At 42.2% G+C, this 19,573-nt stretch overlaps 1 protein-coding gene and 1 long non-coding RNA gene across 22 annotated transcripts in view; both read left to right on the forward strand.

Annotated features, from left to right (window-relative positions):
• PUM1 (pumilio RNA binding family member 1) overlaps window positions 1-19,573 on the forward strand; it is a 111,294-nt gene that overhangs the window by 28,377 nt on the left and 63,344 nt on the right. For 10 of the 21 annotated variants that reach the window (XM_084787664.1, XM_084787665.1, XM_084787646.1 and 7 more), the window contains 2 exons: window positions 185-253; window positions 18,693-18,801. In XM_084787664.1, the coding sequence (XP_084643790.1) occupies window positions 185-253; window positions 18,693-18,801 (178 nt within the window). The remainder of the gene's footprint in view (window positions 1-184; window positions 254-18,692; window positions 18,802-19,573) is intronic. The other 11 variants (XM_084787647.1, XM_084787653.1, XM_084787654.1 and 8 more) reach the window with 2 other exon arrangements.
• On the forward strand, window positions 2,528-6,616 carry LOC311600682. Its single transcript, XR_014780311.1, has 2 exons — window positions 2,528-3,488; window positions 5,333-6,616. It is a non-coding gene; the product is annotated as an uncharacterized lncRNA (long non-coding RNA).

Here is a 19,573-nt window from a genome sequence, read left to right on the forward strand (position 1 = left end):
TAGGGTAAAGCAGGGATAATTTCTGAGTCCAGATGGTTAAAGGTAAGTGAATGTTTAATTGCTTGAGTTTTGTTGCTGTGTTAGTTTCTTAAAGTAAATATAGAACAACTTTTCATTTGTGCATAATGTGTATATAATATTCATAATGCTGACATAAAGCTTTCCCCTTTATTCTGGACACTAGGTACGCTCTATGGATGAATTAAATCATGATTTTCAAGCACTTGCTCTGGAGGGGAGAGCTATGGGCGAGGTAAGTGAGCTGGTGTGGTTGAAATTGGGCGTTCCTAGGGAAGCCTGGAGTTGTCTTCCATCAGTTTTGTCTGAATCTAGTCTCTAGAGATCTGTGCTTGCTTTTCCTTGTTGCCATCCTCACAGTAGGAATAGGATGCTGGCGAATTGTGCCAAAACTCTGCCTATATAGGGTGACTAGTAACTTAGTCTAGTTACTTAAGCACTAATTAATAAGTTAGCTGTAATGTGAGGTGTTGAAGCACAATTTTATATTCATCAAATGGTCTTCCTTTTACCTCATTTTTCAGTGGCTAGGTGTTTTGACAGTTGGAAAGGGAGTTTTAGATGTGCTGTTAATCAGAGTATGTCAGTCACCTGTGGTTTTACTCTTAATGCTTTTTACTACCCAGGCTCCATTGTGAATGCAGGGTGCTTCCTGGGTTGGCTGGTCAAATACTCAAAGGTAGATATATCAGCTAGTAAGAACAAATCCAGAAACAAGAAACTTTGGTTTCTTTTTAGCATTAAATATTTTGGTTCATTATATTGATAAGTGGAGTTGTCATTGTTTAGAAGGGGAATGTAGCTAAAGTACAGCCAACCCCTGAAGGTTCTGCTTGTTGACAGGAAACATGTACTGATGACAAATAGAGTAGACTGTTCCAATGTATTGCTGAAGACTGCATAGGTTCGTAAGAGACCATTTCTGTACAGCTCCCATTCTGGACAGTAATTCTAGGTTTGTCTATTTTGTTCTGTACTTAAAAAGCTCCCCTATCTACTTTAATGTTTTGAAGGAGGGAGAATGGCTATACTTAGATTTTCGCTCATGTCCTGGCTATTAGATAGTATTTAGTTTAGTGAATGCTATTTGGTCCAGGCATTGTGCTGGGTTTGGAAGATTCAGAAGCAATGTACCCCCTTTTTTGGGGCTTGCACGGAGACCCTTACTTGCTCTATGGCTTTTACTGCTTTGTCCTGAGATTCTTGCTCAAATTGTGGAAGATTTTGCTTTGATTTTTTTTTTTCTCTGTATTTTCTTGTGGTCAGAGAGGTCAGTGTCTGCCTTACCATCTTGGGTTCTGATTTTTAGGAAATGATTGATAGTTGTCCTTGTGCTAACTCTGCCTGCTATCACTGGAGCAGCATGTGGTAATAATAATAAACCTTGTATGTTGTTGGGTAGAAGACTTTGTTATTTAGTTTCTGGAGTAAGTTTTGAAGAGAAAATTAGCAGATTTGTTAGCTATTAAATATGGATAGACTGTTTTTCTTCTGCTATCTCTGTGATTCTAACCTGTTCTTTAACAGTTCAGTGTATGAGATAAAATGAACAAGGACAATTTAAGGAAAAAAGAGTTCATTTGAGCTTCTGGTTCAAGAGGGAGAGTTGATAGCGGTGGGAGAGGCATGACCACAGCCTCTCTAAACAGCGTCATCAGCGGTGTGTGCCTGAGCCTGTGGGCATCGTCTCATTCAGACTACCAGCTCAGCAGGCACCACATTCACAAGGACGCATGGTGATGGCCGGGCCATCTGTAAGCCCCGTCTAGGCAGGTGTTACATACTTGTACCAAACACTGGCCTATTGGGACCAGCTGAGGACATGGAAGGAAGGGTGCTACTCCCACCTCAAGCTCAGATGACTCGCAAAAAGGGCAGTGAAGTACGGAGTGAAGGAAACATTAAGTCTACATGGAGGCAGAACAAGTTTCTCTTATAGTTGAAACTTAGAGAAAAGAAGCACTTGGAGAGCTCCTTGGTATCAGGAGGTACCAGGCTTGGCTACTTGCAGAGTGTGAGAATTTGCCTCCTCTCTATGCATGGGAGAGTGGTATACCAGAAGCATAGCAATATGCTTTTATAATAAAACTTCAACATCTAATTACTTGGTTTTTCTTATTTAGCAATAAAATATAGTCTTTTGAAGGGAGTGATATAGTATTTACTAATACTATATGCATTAAATTTAGGTGCATTGGATGGACTTTTAAATTAGGCACAATGTGTGAGAGGGAGGGAGAGAGAGAATACATAAATACATGAATGTACATGTCTTTAAATTTCAAAGGACATTGATTCCCTTAAAATGATTTCTAATAGTGTTATGCTGCTTTACTCTGTTCAAGTCTTTGTCATAGCTCTTGGCATAGAAAGATTTGGAGTTTTTTTTTTTATTAGAAATTTTGTTGTGTGTGTCTGTCTCTCTCTGTCTCTGCCTGCCTCCTTTCCTCCCTCCCTTCCCTCCATCATCCCCCCCCCCCCCCCACTCCAGTTTCTCTAACAGCTCTGGCTCCTGGAACTCGATTTGTAGACCAGGCTGGTGTCAAACTCACAGAGACCCACCTGCCTCTGTCTCCTCTATTGCTGGGATTAAAGGTGTGCACCACCATATCCGGCAAGAAGTTGTTGCTTAAATTATCACTCTCACATCTTGCTGGTTGTCTGAAGTGCAGCTGTTTTTTTTTTTTTAATTAATTTATATTTTATTAATTCTTGTTACATCTCAATGGTTATCCCATCCCTTGTATCCTCCCATTCTTCCCTCCCTCCCTGTGCAGCTGTTTTTATTTGGAGTGTGTGGATGTTCGTGTTCTCTCTCTCTCTCTCTCTCTCTCTCTCTCTCTCTCTCTCTCTCTCTCTCTGTGTGTGTGTGTGTGTGTGTGTGTGTGTGTGTAAAATGCCTGATACCTGCAAAGGCCAGAATAAGATGTCAGATACCCTGGACTTGGAGTTATCCTAGCAGGTTATGGACTTCCATGTGGGTGTTAAGATTTGAACCTGGGCCCTCTGGAAGAGCAACTGGACTCTTAACTAGTGAACCCAGCTCTCTAGTTCCTGATGTACAGCTGTTTTTAGCTGAAGGGCTTCCTTTCTCTTCATCTATTGTGAAGTGAAAAAGGAAGAAGGGACAGTGTCTTGGGATCTGGATGATAAATGAAAGTAGCTCTTGTGCTTTATTGGCCCCTCAGTTCAACTTCAGAGTCCTCAGAAATTTAAAGACACTTACTGAGCAGCTTAATTGGTGTGGATTCAGGAGAGTATTTTTGTACAAGTAGGAAAACTTACGGATTGTGTTACATTCTCCTGTGATCACCAAGACCAAATATCTGGTAATAACAAAATAAAGGAGGAATTCTTTGTTTCTATTTCATGTGTTTGGGTATTTTGCCTTCATATATTCCAGCCCAGAATCACTTATTTCTCAGTTTCAGAGAGTTTGGGAACATACAACAGAGGGCCTTCTTAACCAGGTGTGGTGGTTCATGCCTTTAATCCCAGAACTCAGGAGGCAGAGGCAGGCAGATCTCTGAATTCGAAGCCAGCCTGGTCTAAAAGTAAGTCCAAGGACAGCCAGGGCTGTTACACACAGAAACCCTGTTTCAATAAACCAACCAACCAACCAACAAACCAACCAACCAACCCAGCTGGGCGTGGTGGCACACACCTTTTTTTAAAAAAAGATTTTATTTATTATGTATACAGTATGATCAGATCACATTATAGATGGCTGTGAGCCACCGTGTGGTTGCTGGGAATTGAACTCAGGACCTCTGGAAGAACAGTCAGTGCTCTTAACCTCTGAGCCATCTCTCCAGCCCCGGCACACGCCTTTAATCTCAGCACTGGGGAGGCAGAGGCAGGTAGATTGGTGTGAGTTTGAGGCCAGCCTGGTCTACAAAATGAGTCTATGATAGCCAAGGCCACATAGAGAAACCCTGTCTCTAAAAGCCAAACAATAACAACAACCCCCCAAAACCAAAAAACACAGAAAAACAGGACCTTCTTTATAGCAGATAAGAAGCAAAAATTGAAACTGGCATACAGGAAGAGGCCATGCAATGTATACCCTCTAGGGGCATGTCTCCTGGGACTGTCTAGTTCCTACCTCCTGCCTTTAAGCTTGTCTAGTAATGCCATCCTTTTCAGACTTTGCCAGGGGATTGATTGTATAGTCTCTGGAGGTGCCCTTATGCACTCAGAATGTGCTCTGTTTGTTTCTAACCCAGTCATGCCGACACTCACTGTTAGCTTCGGCATGGTCTCTGCTTTCCACACAGAAGGGTAGTTAGGACATGACTGTGTATGTCCTAAAAACGATGGGTTTTTGAAAAGAAGAGTATTGTGAGAGTCATCGTCGAAAAGATCCCTTAATACATAGTTGACTTTTGTTTTCCCTCTTACCTCTTTTTTTATGGTCTTAAAAAATACTTATTTTTGAATAGAGTCTTTTATGGAGTTTTTTGTTTGTTTGTTTGTTGGGGTGTGTGTGACAACAGAGTTTCTCTGCATAGCCCTGGCTGTCCTGGAATTCACTTCAGTAGACCAGGTCTCAAAAGTCAAGAGACCTGCCCTCCTCTACCTCCCAAGTGCTGGAACAAAGTCCAGTGGGTATGAAAAAGTCTAGTTCATCTGGAACTGACTATGCAGCTTCCCAAGGGCTGGGCTGCTAGCATGAGCTAGCCGAAGTTTTCTAACTTTTATAGAGCAACTGACTATTTTTCTTTTAGGATGTTGGCGATGATGGAGATGTAGCTCAGGCTGGTCTCAAACGTGACATGTAGGCGACCTTGAATTCATTCTCCTTCCTCCACTTGTAAATGCTACTGTTCTAGGCATTCACAGTCATACTGAGTTAAGATTCCATATTGTTCTATATACCTAGAATAGTTTAGTAATGTAGGCTACCATCTTATTCCTGGCTTAAATGGAATGCATTTAGGTAGTTAGCGCCTCATCATTTAGAAAAATATTACTGACTGAGAAAGGGCTGAAGAGATGGTTTGGAACAGCACTCATTGGCTGTTGTTCCAGAGACTCAGATTCAGTTCCCAACAACCACATGGCAGCTCAAAGCTGCCTGTAACTCCAGTTCTAGGAGATCTGACACCCTCACACAGATATACATGCAGGCAAAACACCAATACAAATGAAATATGAGACAGTCCAGAACATATGGAGTGATAAAGAATCCTTCTCTATTGGCCAGAAGTAGAACAGAATAATAGTATCCCTGAGTATGAGATAGCAGGGTCTCACTATGTAGCCCAGGCTGCCCTGGAACTCAATAGAGAACCACCTGCCTCTGCTTCCTGAGTGCTGGGGTTAAAAGGAGGCACCACCACATAGACTTAGAGGAGGGGGTGATTTGATAGGGATCGAGGAAGCTGTTTATTCAGAGAAAGTAAAACTTAGTAGGGTAGAGCCAGAATAGAGCAGGGCCTTAGCCCTGTGGTTCAGTCCTGTATGTATGACTGTATGAGTTTATGTGCACTGTGTATATGCGGAAGGTCATGGGAATCAGAAGAGGGTGTCAAATCTTCTGAATGTCGTGACAGGTGGGTATGAGCTATCATGTAGGCGGTGGGAGCCAAACATAGATAATCTGCCAGAACATTATTCTTCATTGCTGAGTTACCTTTTCCAGTCCCAACCTCTGTCCTACTGCCTTCATCTCCAGAGTGCTAGGATGATAGGTGTGTACTGCTGCTGGGCCGCAGACCTGCGAATGTAACTGCAACTCAGTTACACTCCTAGCCCTCAACGAGCGCTTTTAAATGACCCATTCAGCTTTCTAGAGCTGACTGGGAATGTTCATCAGGACACATGGATTGGAAGAAGGGCAAAGTGGGAATGACTCAGTACGTGAAATTGTTTTCCATTATGGTTGACAGTTGTCAGCTAAAATGGCGTGTGAATCACATTTCTGAAAGGGACTGCTGTTTAAGCTGGCAGATCCTTTAAGGTAGAGGGCCATAAAAGTAGTTTCTTGAGTAGATAACAACTGAGACAGATTGTCGGTTTAGAAAGCAGGCCTTCTTAGATACAGCAATAAAAAATACCCGACAGGCCATATAACTAACATCTCTTCCCCAAACTCTGCTGCTGAGTGCAGACAGCCATGGTGGAGGCCCTAGTTCTGTTAACTCCGTATTAGTACTGTTTGGTTTAAGCATTTCCTACATCTTGCTGTTAGAATGAAATGTAGCCAGGCCACGTGGTCCAAAGGAGCAAATTTTTAGTAACTGGCTAACTTAAGCTACTTACTATGTGTTGAGTGTGAAGTGACTTTTCTGCATTATTTGGGGATATTCCTGAGGCCTCATAATAGTTTTGAGAATGAGCCTTTTAAGATAAGGTGTCTTCTAGTATGGAAGGGTGGGTGTATTGGTATTTGGACAGCAAACGTCAGCTTTCAATACCATATTTATATGGCACCACCAATAACATCTGTGAGTCACCCTTTTGTTTTGCTTTGTTGTTTGAAATAAGTCTTCACTATGTAGTCCAGCCTGGACCACAAACTGTTATTTCTGTTTTTGCTTGAAAAATGTTGAGATTATAGATATGTGCAATTTTGCCTGACTTGCACCTCAATCCCCACCCCCTTTTAAAAAATTAAGGAAAGGAAGACTAGGTAAGGTCGTAAGTGGCAATACGGAATAGACTCATTCCATTTTGTTGGGCACAGAAAAAGAATGGCTACAAACATGTTGAACAAATACTTTGGGGGGGGGAGTGGCTATGCTTATCACTTCATAGACATGACTTACTTTCTTCTTCTTCTTCTTTTTTTTTTTTTTTCTTCCTTTCTTCAAGACAGGATTTCTCTGTGTAGCTGTCTTGGACTTTGTAGACCAGGCTGGCCTCAAACTCATGGCAGTCTGCCTGTCTCTGCCTCCCTGAGTGCTGAGATTTAAAGGCGAGTGCCACCACACCTGGCTTCATGTTAAGCCTTAATTCCTTTCAGAATTTAGTTTTAGTTTCTGCTCCTCCATGAAGCTCTCCTCACCAGCTAGAAGCTATAGAGAGCGTTCAGGTTGCAGGTGATTTATCCTGTCCTTAGTCCCTTTACTTGTCCAGGTCAATCTAGGGTTGTGAAGAGGTGAAGAGGATGGATAACAGCAAAACTGAAAGGCCTTGCCCCTCTGCTGCACTTAAACACAGGTACCCAGTGATTGGACAGTGTTGCTGCCCTTCAAGTGGAGTCTGATAGGGAGCAGTCCTACTATGTAGCCCTGGCTAGCCTATATCTGCAGTGATCTTGCCTCTGTCTCATGAGTACGGGGGGACTGTAGGCATACTCTGCCATATGCTGCCAAGACATTTGTTACCAGGATCTTGTACCAGATCAATGGGCTGCCTTTTCTGTGTCATCTAAGGCATAGACATGCCCCTATTTGTGTACATAGCCAGACATAATGGTGTTTAGGAAGTTGGACTTACTTGTACTATGTTGCTTGCTCAGATCTGTATTAAACTATGATTTGTGCAATTCTTTCTTTGGTTTTTTATTTTTATTCTTTTAAAATTTTGGGACAGGGTCTCATGTAGTGTAGCCATGGCTGTCCTGGAACTCACGGAGATCTGCTTGCCTTTGCCTTGTAAGTTGCCAGGATTAAGGGTGTGTACTGCTATGCCCAGAAAACTTTTCTTTTTTACAGTAATTTTGCTGTAAGGGACCAGAGAACATCAACCTTACTTCATTATATTTTGATTTAGTTCTCATAATAGGGCACTTAAAGTCTTTTCTATTGGTATTTCTGGTATAAATAGCAGCAATGAACCAGTCATTTCTGAGAGTGCATGACAAGGGCACTCCTGTCTTCCAGAAGTGACAGGAAGTTTGAGGTACTGTCTATGTCTGGGCGTCTTTGAGGGGCTTGTTTCATGAAAGCAATATGTTTTTGCAGTCAGTTTCACAAGTTGCCCCTGATGTGGCTGTGTGTCAAAGAGATAGCCTGTAGTTCTCACTGATTGGGGTCCTAAAGAGCATTAGTTCTTCAGACGTCCAGCTCCCTCCCCAAATTACAGTTCTTGGTTCCTCAGCAGTTCATAGTGGGTCTTCAGGGCACCTTAATGTCTTCTGGATGGATGAAACACAAGCTTTCTATTTGGATCCTGTTATATTTGTCCTGTGTGTCTCAGTGGACTCTACAGAATAGATTTTCAGTTAAAACAACTTCAGCAAGCAAGTGGCTTCCCTGATCTCATTCTTCATTATGATGAGCTTTGATTATTAATTTGTAATTACAGTTAGAAGGCAGAAGAGATGGCTTTGTGGCCAAGAGCATATGCTCTTGCAGGGGACCTCGGTTCTATTCCCAGCACCCACATGTGGCTCACAGCTGTCAGTAGCTCCATTTCCAGATGTGATGCTCTTTTCTGATCTCTGAAGGCACCAAGCACTCACATGGTATACATGTAAAAAACCCTCACATATAAAATGAATAAATCTTTTTTGTTGTTTTGCTTTTTTGTTTTTCAAGACAGGATCTCTCAGTGTAGCCTTGGCTGTCCTGGACTTGCTTTGTAGACCAGGCTGGTTTCGAACTCACAGTGATCCACCTGCTCTGCCTCCCAAGTGCTAGTATGAAAGGCGTGTGCCACCACGCCCGGCAAGTGAATAAATCTTAAAAAAGAAAAAGAAATTACAGACACAAAAAACCAAAACTTGCTCTGGGGGCTAGGGATGCTACCATATATTACAGTAAATTAAGTAAAGCAGTTGCAAAGCTGAGTGGCATCTTAAGAGCTCTTAATGTTCTCCTAGAACTTCATACCTTAGATACCACAGACCTATCCTCTGGCCCCGTTTCTTAAAGATTTTTTAAAAAAATTTATTATTATGTATACAGTGCTCTGTCTGCATGTACACCTGAGTGCCAGAAGAGGGCACCGGAGCTCATTGTAGATGGTTATGAGCCACCATGTGGTTGCTGGGAATTGAACTCGGGACCTCTGGGAGAACAGTCAGTGCTCTTAACCTCTGAGCCACCTCTCCAGCCCAAAAGAATTTCTTTAGTCACTATTGTGCATGCATGCATGTGCATCATTTGCGTGCAAGTATACTTGGAGGCTGAAGCAGGTAGATAGATCTCTCAATTTGGGACCAGCCTGATCTACAGAGTAAGTTCTAGGCTAGTCAGGGCCCTCCACTAAAACAAAATAAAACCACCCAAAACCAAAAAGACCCCATCCAAACTAGGTCTCCCACCGTAGAACCCGTACTAGCCTTGCACCCCAGCTTCAGCTCCTGGGTACTAGGATTACAGACACTCATTTGCTGATAGAACTTAATTCTTTTGTTTTGATTTTTGAGACAGGGTTTCTCTGTGTAGCCTTGGCTGTTCTGGGTTCACTTTGTAGATCAGGCTAGCCTTGATCTCACAGAGGTACAGGGATCTACCTGTCTCCCAGAGTTCTGGGATTACAGGAGTGCACCACCATGCCCAGCTTAGAATTTAATTCTTTTCCACTTAAGGTGTGTGTGTGTGTGTGTGTGTGTGTGTGTGTGTGTGTGTGTGTGTGTCTGTGTCTGTGTCTGACTGAGGTCAGTGTTGGCTGTTTTAAATTCAGGATGGAAAGACTAAACGACTTTTAATTGGCCAGCTGAGCGCCCAATTGGTGGGCGTCAGTATAGTTGTGGAACTAGTATTTGAGAGGCATCGCTCCTGCTTATCACCAGTGTCTGAGCTGGAGAGACCGCTCAGGCTTTAGTGCTACTCTAGAGCTGCCTTGTGAGTCTGGTGCTAGGGGACTTCGTCTGCCCTTCACAAAGTACACACAAGCAAGCATTCACATACACATGATAAAAATAAGACATATCTTTAAAAAAATTCTTTGCTTTCCACACTGAGGGTTCATGTAATGCTGGGCATTAAATTCAGGACTTTGCAGGCTTGGCAAGCACTTCAGCAACTGAACCACATTCCTAACCCTGTCATATGCTGCTGTTATTACTTATTTTTTTTAAAGACAGGTTTCTCTGTGTAGCCCCTGCTGTCCTCGAACTTGCTCTTGTAGACCAGGCTGGCCTGAACTCAGAAATCTGCCTGCCTCGGCCTCTTAAGTACTGGGATTAAAGGTGTGCACCACCACTGCCTAGCTCATATACTTTAAAAAATTTTAAATTGCTTTTATTTGCATTGGTAAGAAGGTGTGAGAATCTCTGCAACTGGAATTATGTGTGAGCTGCCATGTGGGTGCTGGGACTTGAACTCCGGTCCTTTGGAAGAGCAGGCAGTGTGCTCATAATCACTGACCCATCTCTCCAGCCCCTCAAATGCTTATTTTTAATACATCAGTTGGCTTGTGATGAAGCCAGTGATCATTTTTATTACTCCTTAAATAATCTGCCATTTGCAACTTTAGCTGCAACTTAAGGCATTCAAACTATGTTAAATATTAAATAATACAGTATAATCTTTCATTGTGAATTGAAAAGTATGAAAGTTGGTGGTAATTTAGGAGATTAACACCAACTTTCATACTTTTCAATTCACACTGGAAACAAATTTTGTCTAAGAGAAAAATACTTCTTATTTGTAGTGAATTCTAGGTCATTTAGCCTCAGTTTTTCTTTATTAGAATGTAAGTTGTAAACTGTTAAGGACATTTAAAATGTTGCAATTGACAGGCTGGATAGTCACTCTAGTAAGACCATGCACCCAGACCTAGTTCTTCACTGAGGTTTGGCTTTCTAAATGCTGGTGATAAGCCGTGCCTGGTGGGTTATATGATTGTTCTGTTTGATCATAAGATGGTTGAGATTATAAGACATCTTTAATTGGTCTTAAGAGTAACAACTAGCACTGTAATTGCACATAGTGCTAATCTGCCTTTTAAGCTAAAGAACAGGCAGGGGAATCGTGTGATTATCAGTTGCCATTAAATGAATTGTAAAACTATTATTTTTATATTTTTATTTTCTAGGAAAAACGTTGAAATTGTGTGTGTGCATGTGTGTACATGTGAGTGTGTATTTACCACTGTGTATATGTGGAGGTCAGAGGACAACTTGTAGGAGTCAGTTCTCTCCTACCATGTGGGTCTTATAGATGGAATTTAGGTGATCAGCCTTGGTGGCAAAGCACCTTTATTTGCAGCCATCCCAAGTCCCTACCAATTCTACAAAGAATTCATAATTTTGTCACATCAATAAGCACTGATTTTTTTAAAAATATATTTTCCAGACAAGTTTTCTCTGCGTAGCCTTGGCTGTCGTGGACTTAACTCTGTAGACCAGGCTGTCCTCAGACTCACAGCGACCCACCTGCTTCTGCCTCCCGAGGGCTGGGATTAAAGACGTGTGCTATCATGCCCAGCATCCCCCCCACTTTCTTTCTTTCTTTCTTTTTTTTAAAAGACAAGGTCTTAGTATGTAATAGCACAGGCTGTCCTAAAACTCAGAACCCTTCTGCCCCTGCCTCCCAAGCGCTGGGATTGCAGGTGTGCGCCACCATGCCTGCTACCAGTCTGATCTTAAAAAATTTAATTTTATATGTGTGTGCATGGATATGTGGAGGTCATAGAACAATTTTAGGGGGCACCTAGCTTGTTCCGTAGGTTCTGGGGATTGATCTCAGACATCAGGCAAGCGCCTTTACCTACTGGTTTATCTCATTGGCCCACTCTGGGATCCTGAATCAAAATGGAACAATGCACAAAGAGAAACAGTCCTTTTCTTTAGGACTCTTCTATTACATTTGATGGAGGGAGAGAGGGAGAGGAGAGGAGAGAGGAAGCGCGAGTGTGCAGGCGCACATGTTCAAGAGGCAGGGGTGATAACTCACAAATGTGCATGTTGAGAAAGAATTTTGTATGTAACTCAGGTGTGTGCTAATCCTCCATTAGTTTCAGGGTGCTAGGATTACAGGCATATGCCCTACTCTGTCAGTTTGAAGAACTTTGGTTGAGATAAATTCTTGGGACTTGAGATGGCCCTTTATTCAAGCCTCATTCTTGTGGTAACAGTTATTGAGCAGCTCAGTCTTTCTTTCTTGTACAGCATGATGATTTACCGTCAGTATAGGTCATGGCATTTGTGAGCAGTTCTTGTGTTGTCTCATTTGGCTTTATAACAGTCTGGTAGGAAGGGACTAGCTAAGTCTGAGGGATTTACGGTTTTAAGAAGAAAGTTTTAGAAGTGCTGTTGTTTTCATGGACTTGTGAATTACCATAGTCACCATCGGAGCTCAAATTGCAGTCTCAAAAGGGCTCTTTCCTGACTTAATTTCAGCTTCTGTTAATGAAATGAGATAATGAGAAGATATACTAAGAGACTTAAAGGATTTTCTTTTTCTAGAATCTTACAAGGCGGTTAAATGTTCAGTCATTTGAGGTGAAACTTAGGCTTGGAAATTTGAGTAGCCAGATAACATGATGATACCTGATCGTGCCTGTGAGTTCGTAAGCATCCCTGTGTGTGTCTTACAAGCCAAACCTCTGATTGGAGTGGTGTGAAGGGGAAGAGAGAGGAGAGAAAGCAGAGAAGAGAGAGTGGTAGTAGGGTGGGAGGAGATGCTGGAGAGAGGCCGGATGGTAGCCGGGACATGGTTTACAAGGGTAAGCAGTTAACTAATGGTGAGCGTAAGGGAGTACAAGTGATACCCACTTGTTTTGTCTTTCTTTTGACTGGTGCGTGGGTTGGGGTTCGAGCAGGGATAGAGCTTTCTGTAGCCCAGGCTGTTCTGGAACTCACTCTGTAGGCCACTTCTGCCTCCTGAATGCTGGGATTAAAGGTGTGCTCCGTCACTGCTTGGCTTTTCCCACTTTCTTTTAAGTCCAGCAGAGAACCTCATGGATACTTCTCTAGGCAAATTTTAGTATTGGTCATACATGCTGATCCTCAGTCTAGCTTCTCTAGGTTTTGCAGAGCTGTACTCATGGTTCCTGTGAGGTTTGGTTGGTTGGTTAGTGATCTTTTTACTACAGTTACCTGGGTGACACTGTGCCAGCTTTGTCTATTGAACTCTCACTCCTCTCTATTGATATCATATTATTTCATTTGATGTTCATGACAGACCATTTGCAAGGTGAGATAAGGAGGCATATAAAACGAATAGTCAGTTATGGAAGTCAGCGAGTTCCTATGCATTATCACTGAACTTTGAAAGACATCTTAGAATTTTTTTTTGTGTGTGTTAAGGGTTCCTTAATAAGGGATATAAGATGATTGTGTGAGGTTTCTGGTTTTAAATATTTGTTTCTTGTGTTTTTGGTTTTGGTCTTTGATAGCTTACAATTGTCCTGGAACTTACATGTAGAACAAACATGCTTGTGAATTTGTGGTAGTTCTCCTGCCTCTGCTTGAGGTGTCAGGCATGTGTAGCCATACTCCACTAAGTATAACTTTGTGTACTGTCTTTTTTGTTAGACTCAAAAACTGAAAATGGTGTTCCCAGGCAAAACGGCAGTTTCCCAAGTGTCTGATTGCTTGTAGAACAGCACTTCTGTCTTGCTCTGTCAAGCATCACAATGTGTTCACCTGTTTAAGCATTTCCTTTGTGAACCTATGGTTCAGGAAGAGATAAAGTGGCATATTTTCCCCCTCTATTCAATTATGAATAACGTTTGATGGGATGTTATGGGGAAGGAGAACAAGGTTTGTTCTATTACTGAGGATGGTAAGACATTGTGCACACTCTCCCCGCTCCCCCTTAGTTTGTAGATTTTGTTTCAAGATAGGGTTTTTCTGTATAGGTTTTGTTATCCTGGAACTCTGTAGAGCAGGCTAGACTCAAACTCAGAGTACTGCCTGCCTCTACCTTCTGAGTGCTAGGATTAAAGGTGTGTGCCCAGCTCCTTTGTAGATCTTAAAGCAGGTCATTATTACTCATTCAGAGGAATTAGATTATGACATTAACCCCACTCTAACCAGAACAACAAGAGACTAACTCATAAAAGCCAAATTGTAAGCTATTAATTTCTGAGAGCCACTGTGGTCAGTGATTATATTACTTGGCTACAGAGGAAGTCAGTTCTGAGAGGTGCTAGCTGTTAGCATTGGAGTCAGAGAAGTTACTGGGCTGATGATTTTAGTGTTTACTGTACCCAGGTTGACTTGTCTTGCTCCTTTTCATAGGTGTGAACTTGGTTGCCTTCATGTGTTCTTTTCTACGTGCCAACTGGGCTGATACATTCTGACTGCATCTGCTTCCTTGGCTTTGTTGGACCAATTCCTAATTCCACCACCTTCTTTTAGAATTGTTAGGTCTTAATCTTTTACAGCCTAGTTTTCCCTTAAAGCGAATTTTGCAAAGCCTTGCTGTGCTGTGTTTTTTATCTGTAATGTCAGTACCAGGAAGCTGAAGCAAGAAGATTGCCTAGACCCCTAAATCAGCCTGGGCTACCTAGTCTCTTCCAAGCCAGCCTGGGGTTACCTGCCCCACAAAAGAAACGCCTGGTGGCTGGGAATGTTGCCCAGCAGCAGAGTGGCCTGAGCATTTGAGTTTTGCTTACCATCAGTAATTCTGCCCCACCCCAATTCTCACAAATAGATTAAGGCTGCTTGCATTTAGATTTGTAGTGGTTGAAGTTAGGTCTGGCTGAAGTGAAAGTTTAGCAACTACTTGTTGGCATTGGCTTGGATTGTGGAGTGCTGTAGCTCATGCTGTGGATAGAATTACCCTCCAGAGGAGTGCTTGCGCAATCTGAATTTAAGCACCTCTTGATTCTTGATCTTGCTTTATAATAGCTATGCTTTAACATCAGAGGTAAAGGTTGCTATCCTTACTTTTGTGGACTTTGAATATAAAGTTGAAGGTGTTGCTACTGCCTATTTCAGCATGCAGAACTTTAAAAGCTACTTATTTTTAATGTGAAAGGGTTATAAGCCAGAGTATCGGAGAGCATGCAATAGACAGGTAATTAATTAATTCATCTATCTATCTATCTATCTATCTATCTATCTACCTACCTACCTACTTACCTACCTACCTACCTACCTACCTACCTACCTAACAATGCTCTGTCTGCATGAGTGACAGAAGAGCGCATTAGATCACATTGAAAATGGTTGTGAGCCACCATGTGGGAACTGAACTCATGACCTCTGGAAGAGCAGTCAGTGCTCTTAATCTCTGAGCTTTCTCTCCAGCCCTAATTAGTTTTTCCTTAAAGTAAAAACCGTTATACTTTCAGCATTGGAAGTGGAATGAGAAGTTGTGTTTTGTTTTGTTTTGTTTTTGTTGTTGGTGGTTTTTTGTTTTTCCAGACAGGGTTTCTCTATATAACCCTAGGTCCCCGAACTCAAGTGCTCCGCCTGCTTCTGCCTCCTTGAGTGCTGGCATATGCCATCACTACCTATTGAGGAGTTGTTAATAGAATTAATTAACTCAAGTGTTTGAAATGCACATGCACACATAGTCATGATTGGGTTAGTTTGCCCATTGTATAGCAGATCTCAGACAGCTCAGAAGGCCATTTTCTTTGTTTTGTGACACAGGGTTTCTCTGTGTAGCCTTGGCTGTCTTGGAATCCCTCTGTACACCAGGCTGGCCTTGAACTCACAGAGATCTGCTTGCCTCTGTCTCCCGAGTGCTGGGATTGAAGGCGTGCCTCTCACAAGCTGCAGACATGATTTCTACCAGGTCTGAATTTATGTTCAGTGTTATCAGAGAGGGATCTTCCAAATTTATGTGGTTGATGTCAGGATCCAGGTCTTTATGGACTCTTAGGATGAAGGCTTCAGTTCCTAGTGAGTTGTTGGATAGAGAAGTCTCTCGATTTCATGCCAACGGGACCGACCACTCTCCCGTGTGGTTCTCAGCATAGCAGCTGTCTGAAGTGAGCAAGCTGGGCAGTAGTGGTAGGAGGGCAAATGAAGCTGTACAGGGCACCATAGACTTGGACCTCACAGCATCCCATTATTAGGTCCTGTTTACAGTACAACTGGACTAGGTCATTTGGAGTCAGCTCTACTGCTTACCACAATTGAGTACAGACTTTACCATAACTGAGTACAGCTTTACAGTAAAGTGAGGGATGTTAGGTTCTTTGTAGAACTCAGATATTAAAGGGCTTACCTAAGCTTGCTTTTGAGTTTACCCAGATTCCTTGGTTCCGGGATGGCTTTGCTGTTTGTTGAGCACCCATGCAACTCACCCATTCTACCCTGCCTGGCCCCAATCAACATGCTGCACTCTGCTCTCCCACCTTCTTTTTCTATCTCTTGGGAACTTGCTCAAATAGTGTCTGCTGTTCTCACTGATAACAGCTGATCTCCACCCCACAAATGTATAAGGAGCTCCAGCACTGTGTGGATTACACTTAACACATGTCTAGTATTTGTTTTCTATTTTTAGTAGTAGAACTGGATGACTTAGTGAGCTAGGAGCACATTTTTGATGTGTATTCCTTTGAGGCTTGTTGCATCTGTTACTAATAGGAAGTAGACTCTCCACCTCAATTTTTTTTTGACATTGGTTTCGTTATATATTTATTTGTGTGTGTATGTGTGCATTTGTGGACATGTGTGCCACAGTGCCTGTATGAAGGACAGCATGTGGAGTTGGTTCTCTTCTAATATGTGGGGTTCAGGATTTGAGCTCAAGTTGTCAGGTTTGGAGGCAAGCACCTTTGCCCTCTGAGACACCTTATTAGCCTTGAAAGTCTCCATTTTAACAATGTGCCTCATGCTTGCTGTACTGTTTCCCTTTAAAGGAGTAGAGCCTAGAAACATGTTGCTTTCATCTTCTCACCTGCACTCGCTGCTTTTATATGTTGTGACAACCTAATAGAGTATAGTAAACAATGTCAGAACCCTACACGGCTCCTTTGAGCCCTTGAGCTGCAAGAGTGCTGCGTTTAGTTACCAGCTTGATCAGTTAGAGCAAGACTGTGTGTTGAGCCCGGTACTTGTTGAGCTATTCTTTTCTGAGTTTATGTGGAGAAGGGTGAAGATTGGGGGGGGGGGAAGGCAATGTAGGCTTTAATTTTACAGAACATTAAATAACTATGAAGAGCTGTGTCCTCTTGTGCTGATACAAAGGGGCCCTAAGTTGGGACTACTATTTGGTCTTACCCTCTTCAAAATAAGAAGGAGAATTTTGTCACTTTGAGATGGCGGAAGAGATCCAGCCAGTGAGTAAGGAAGTTTTATGGGTTTGCAAGGGCCATTTATAAGATGAAAAGGAGAAAAAGAATGTGAAAATAGCTCTTTTAAATTGACCCTTGTATAGTTAATAATTCTCAGTATCTCTTCTGGAATTTGACCATGATTTTGTTTATGTCTGGTGCCACTGAATACATTTCCCAAGAAGCTGTTTGGTGAATATTGTACTTGGTACTTGCTGATGATGTTTCTGATTGGCTCAGTCCCTAAAAAACAGGTTTGACATCAGAAAAAGAGAGGATGCGGCCAAGGGCAGTTTAATAGTAGTTCCCAGGGCACATCAGAATTACCTAGTCCAGGGATTCCTGGCTTCCTGCTTAGTTAGCTTTTTCTGGACACCTGTTTCTCCCTCTCTTTCCCCCTCTTCCTCTCAACCCACTCTAGTAAACAAACCCCAAAAAGCACCAAGGAAGAATTGACCGATGCTTGTAATTTAACTGTTTAGCACTTGGACAATTAAACATTAGACCAACGTCTTTCTGTAAGGGTTCTGTTTGAAACAGGTGGCAAACGGCTATGGGTCTATGAGGGGACCTACGCCTGTGGAATAGTTTAGAACTTTATGAGGGTTAACGCTGTGCTGAGAAAGCTGTAAGTGGCGAGGCTGGAAAGCTGGGGTTTGTTTGTTTAGACAGCTTTGTTTTCTTTATTTTGCTCAGTGTAGCCAATAAGTTGGAAAGTTAAACCTGTCCAGGAAGAGAGCAGGTCCCTTGAGGTTTCTGATGTTTTACTTCTGGAAGTCAGCATTCCATTTCTGATGTTGCACAAGTTCATTCTTAGGTATGCCCCTTGATGCTCAGAAATAGTGATCACACGTTATCTCAAACTTCTTGATATCCTGTCTGAGGAATAGCAGTTGAAAGAAAACATAATTAGAGGAAATAAGAGGGAGATGTTTTATTAAGTAAAGCTGGTGAGCAGACCAAGAGTGATAGCAATCTTAAGGAAGTTTCTTTTGTAACAAGACTATTTCTTTTATTGCAGTCACTTTAATGTCACGATCAAGTATTGTTAAACCTAACAGAGGTCAGAAAGTTTTGAGTTCCCGTCTGGAAATACACGAATGGCTGTTCTCTCTTCCTAAGACCTTAGAATAGATGGCTGTGATAGGGAAGCACTGTTTGATAGCAGCAGTGTTTAGTGGCCTGTAGCTGGGCTTTATAGCTGGGTTCATGTTCTTGCTTAAGTAACTTTGTATGGTCAGTTAGTGCATGTGCAGACAGCATTAACAGTCGTAGGCACATTCTTCAGCAGTTAGAGCCCTCTTAACAAGCAGTTAGCTAATAGGGCAGTGCTTGTGCTCTTACTTCCTCAAAATCTTCACATAGACTAAGTGAATGATTTTTAGATATTTATGATTAGTGTCCCCTTGCATTGGGCCTTTCTGTGTCTTTTACCAAGTAAGAATAGTGCTCTGATCTCAGCTGTGTAGCCAGAACACTTGATTGAGACCTTCAGGGCCCTTGAACATCTTTAGTACCCTTGTCTAAAGAAAGTGTTGACTGCTGTACTTTCATTCTTTATGAATTCTTTAAAAGCATCTATTATTTTTAATTTGCAGCAGCTCTTGCCAGGTAAAAAGTTTTGGGAAACAGATGAATCCAGCAAAGATGGACCAAAAGGAATATTCCTGGGTGATCAATGGCGAGACAGTGCCTGGGGAACATCAGGTAATCTAGCTCTAGCCTCTCTTCTGTGATGTATGCCTGTTGTAGAGCTCCCTTCCTCAGCACTTGGCAAGTCATGAATTCCACATTAGTGGCAGAAGCACACCAAGCAAATGTCCTGTAGTACAATTGCTACTAAGGAGCTTAGATGATTTAATATATTAAAAATAATTAACACAAAATCAAATCTCCAAAAATTTCTGAAGTGCTAGTCATAGAAGAATGGACTCATTTGAAATGTCCATAATTTTAGCTCTAAGCTTTCCCTCTGTGCTGCTCTCAGCTTGCCTGGAATTGGAAAATTCAAGCCTGTACTTTGAACTTCATGATTCTTTTTTTTCCCCCTTGATGTTCTGTGCCTCATATGGGATAGTTAACTTTAAATATTCGCGGGACCAAATGAAATCACCAGGCGCAGACTTCCTTGTGATAGACTTCCCCTGAAGAGGGCTGGAGAGAGCTGGTGAAGGCAGAAACACCAACAGCAGAAAGAAGCCACGGCTTCTAGGGAGGGGAGACAAAGCCAGCACCAGACAAACTGTATTCAGGATAGTGCAAAAAGGAGTCCTCAAAAGATTTTTTGTTGCCAGAAAAAGCAATCAAGGAAATTCTACAACTTGAAGAGGTGAACATTGGCTAATCTACCTAGCTTTGTGAATTGCTGTACTCCTCTGCTCTCCTAGACAGAGGAGGGATGTGTTCCGGGTCCTCAGCTTATGTAGAATATCAGTGCTTATTGAAAGAACCAAGAGACCCTGGCTCAGCTGACCGTGGC

This window comes from Acomys minous (genome assembly GCF_964271855.1).
Source record: "Acomys minous genome assembly, chromosome: 6".
Classification (NCBI taxonomy): Eukaryota; Metazoa; Chordata; class Mammalia; order Rodentia; family Muridae; genus Acomys; species Acomys minous.